Consider the following 2,719-nt stretch of genomic DNA (forward strand, 5'->3'; position numbering starts at 1 on the left):
AAAAAGCTTGTTTAGTGGACTAACTTTGCACTTGAAGGTTGCCCGTTCACTTACGTTTTAACAGGTCTGAGGCTACTATGCGCCCCGGGTGTATCTAGGCTAACGGCTAACATGCTAACTATTATGTCTATGTCACTAGTCACTTGAAACAAATTTAGGACGATAGGAGACAGGTTGAAATAAACCGAAATTTCCCTTTAAGAACATAGAATATCAACTAAATCAGTGATGTCGTTTCACAGTTGGCTTCAAATCTTCAGTAAAAACTAAAATAATCTGTCATTTGTTTGTGAACAACAGTAACTCAGAGTGAGATTCAGATTCTGTCACAATATTAATAGTTCAACTAAATCAAATCGACCACTAATTACACATTTAAACAAAATGTCCTCTGGGATCTATGTGTGTATAAATTATCTCTAACCATCAGGCTGTGATGTGTGACAGGCTGTTATGATACACTCACATATATGGAGTTTATTCATGTAGGTTTACATCACCAAAGGTTTGCGACAGAATCAGAGAGGAGAGGGAGAGACGCTGACTGAGTTCCCTCTGAGCGGACGCCACAGTTTATCCCACACTGCTGAAGCTGCTCCTCTTTTTGGAACCACAGAGGTCATCATTTCCCTTTCAGCCATGCTTGTTGTTGCCGTGGGTAACAGCATGACGTCAATATGTCAACAAGCCGAAATCACACTATTAAATTTTCATATCATGTTAGAAATGACACCGGTATTATGAACAATGTGACGTGGCACACCTCTAACTGAGCCTGTCAGTGACGAATCAAACACTCACAGTGGACGTATGTTGACGATGCACAGTTGCCCCATGTGGTGACACTGCAGCCTGTCTCACTCAATACTGGACCAGTGTCAAAAACTGTTACGGCCATTCATCACGTGGACACAAAGACATGAGAGAACAGGGTCCAGGTTGAAAAACACAGACGTCTCCCTTTAAGTAGTTTAAATGTGTGCAGGACATTAAGGAGCGATGTGCTCTCTGTGACACAGACACAGTGACCTCCTTCATGGCTCCTGGTGTCTGTGACCGAGCCCCTGAACTGAGCCTTTAACTACACACTGCTTCAGTCAGCAAACACCCAGATTACTGTAATTATGATTCAGCCAAACAAAGAACACACAGCAGGTCTAAACACACACTGAGGGAGTGTTTGAGGGCCGTGGAGGAGAAGTTGAGAGCTGCTGTTCAGTTATTTACACTTCATTTATTAACTGAATAAGTTTGTTGTTTTTCTGATTTAATGAAGAAGCTTTTGACTCAACAGAAAAACCTGCAGTGTCAAACTGCTCTGTGAAGACTCACCAGTGTCTCCAGCCTGTGACAGACGGGTTTATATTTCTATTGATCCGCCTCTGCAGCAGCAGGATGCTAATGCTAATGCTAATGCTACTTCCGCCATCGCGAGACGAGTCAGTCCAGGTCCGAGCTCCAATCAGCCGCAGCTCACCTCCGAGAACAAAGACGTTAAAACCCGTCAGCAGCAAACCTCTGGATGATTTGGTGCTGACGGGTTTCCTTTCTCCAGATGTGATGTGGAACCAGAGAATAAGCGGATGATCCACGGAGCCTCGAGACTCTTCCTCGTGTCTTTAGTGTGGCTGCTGTCAAGCCCTTTTTATCCATGACGTCATCAACACTCACCTCAACATCGCTGCTATCAGAGGACGAGCCTGCTGCTTGTCTTCTCCGGACCTTGTTGCTCCGGTGCTCCGGGTTCTGCTTGTCCTCCTCCATTCCGCTCCTCTACTGCTCCTCCTGCTCCTCTCTGAGAGCCACCAGCTGTGTTCTCGCGATGTCACAGCATCTCGCGGTCACTCGGGGTTACTGTTGCTAAGGCAGCGGTCAGGAGTGAACCTCAGGATGTGGTTTGTGTCTCATCAATGCTAATGATGCTAATGATGCTAATTTACAAACACAAGTTTCTAACAGTACATTTCTGACAGCTCATCACTTCCGGGGTGACGTCACTGACAGGCTCGTGACTGAATATTCAACTTTCTGTGATATATACTACAGGACAAATTTAGGCTAAAACAAGTGTAAGTTTCAAGATAGAAAGGTCAACTTCGACTCAAACTGAAGCTCATAATCTTTGGAAGTGTCCCATGTTCATGTGAGGCAGTGATTTTATTTATTTATTTATTTATTAAAGGAAAGGGACACTGTGCATTAATCAAGACTTTAACAAATGTAAAAATGCACCTGAATTAGCTGAAAGGCTAGTTTTCATCGGCCGTCCCTTCACCAGCTGTAACAAACAATAAAATGCAGCATGTAAACATATTGCATTATAGCAAAAATCACATCACATATAAGCTACAGATAAAATCCACCGTCACATGTTACAGTGAAATATTAGCTGTATCAGTGTTCACATCTCTGGGTGTCAACAAGCCATGTCTCAGCATTATACTAGTCCATACCCACTGAGTGCACAGTTGCCCACGTACAGTTTCACATGGTGTGTGTTTGGGATACAGGTCATAGGAAACTGCAGATTAAATAGTCAACTGAACCCATTAAGAAGAGCAATGTATTCAGACAGTGTGTTTGAAAAACGTGGGACAGACAGAATGACTGACTGACAGAATGACACACTGACAGTTTCTGTGATTATGTACAGCATACCATACCATGACTTAGTCATACCAAACATTAGAAAACACCAACATTGGTCCACAGGGGGAGC

At 43.5% G+C, this 2,719-nt stretch overlaps 1 protein-coding gene across 1 annotated transcript in view; it reads right to left on the reverse strand.

Annotated features, from left to right (window-relative positions):
• The window catches only part of LOC126403883 (zinc finger protein 271-like), a 26,541-nt gene that overhangs the window by 7,152 nt on the left and 16,670 nt on the right, over positions 1-2,719 (reverse strand). Inside the window, exon 4 of the mRNA XM_050066702.1 lies at positions 1,672-1,773. Within this exon, the coding sequence (XP_049922659.1) occupies positions 1,672-1,773 (102 nt within the window). The remainder of the gene's footprint in view (positions 1-1,671; positions 1,774-2,719) is intronic.

This window comes from Epinephelus moara, chromosome 17 (genome assembly GCF_006386435.1).
Source record: "Epinephelus moara isolate mb chromosome 17, YSFRI_EMoa_1.0, whole genome shotgun sequence".
Classification (NCBI taxonomy): Eukaryota; Metazoa; Chordata; class Actinopteri; order Perciformes; family Serranidae; genus Epinephelus; species Epinephelus moara.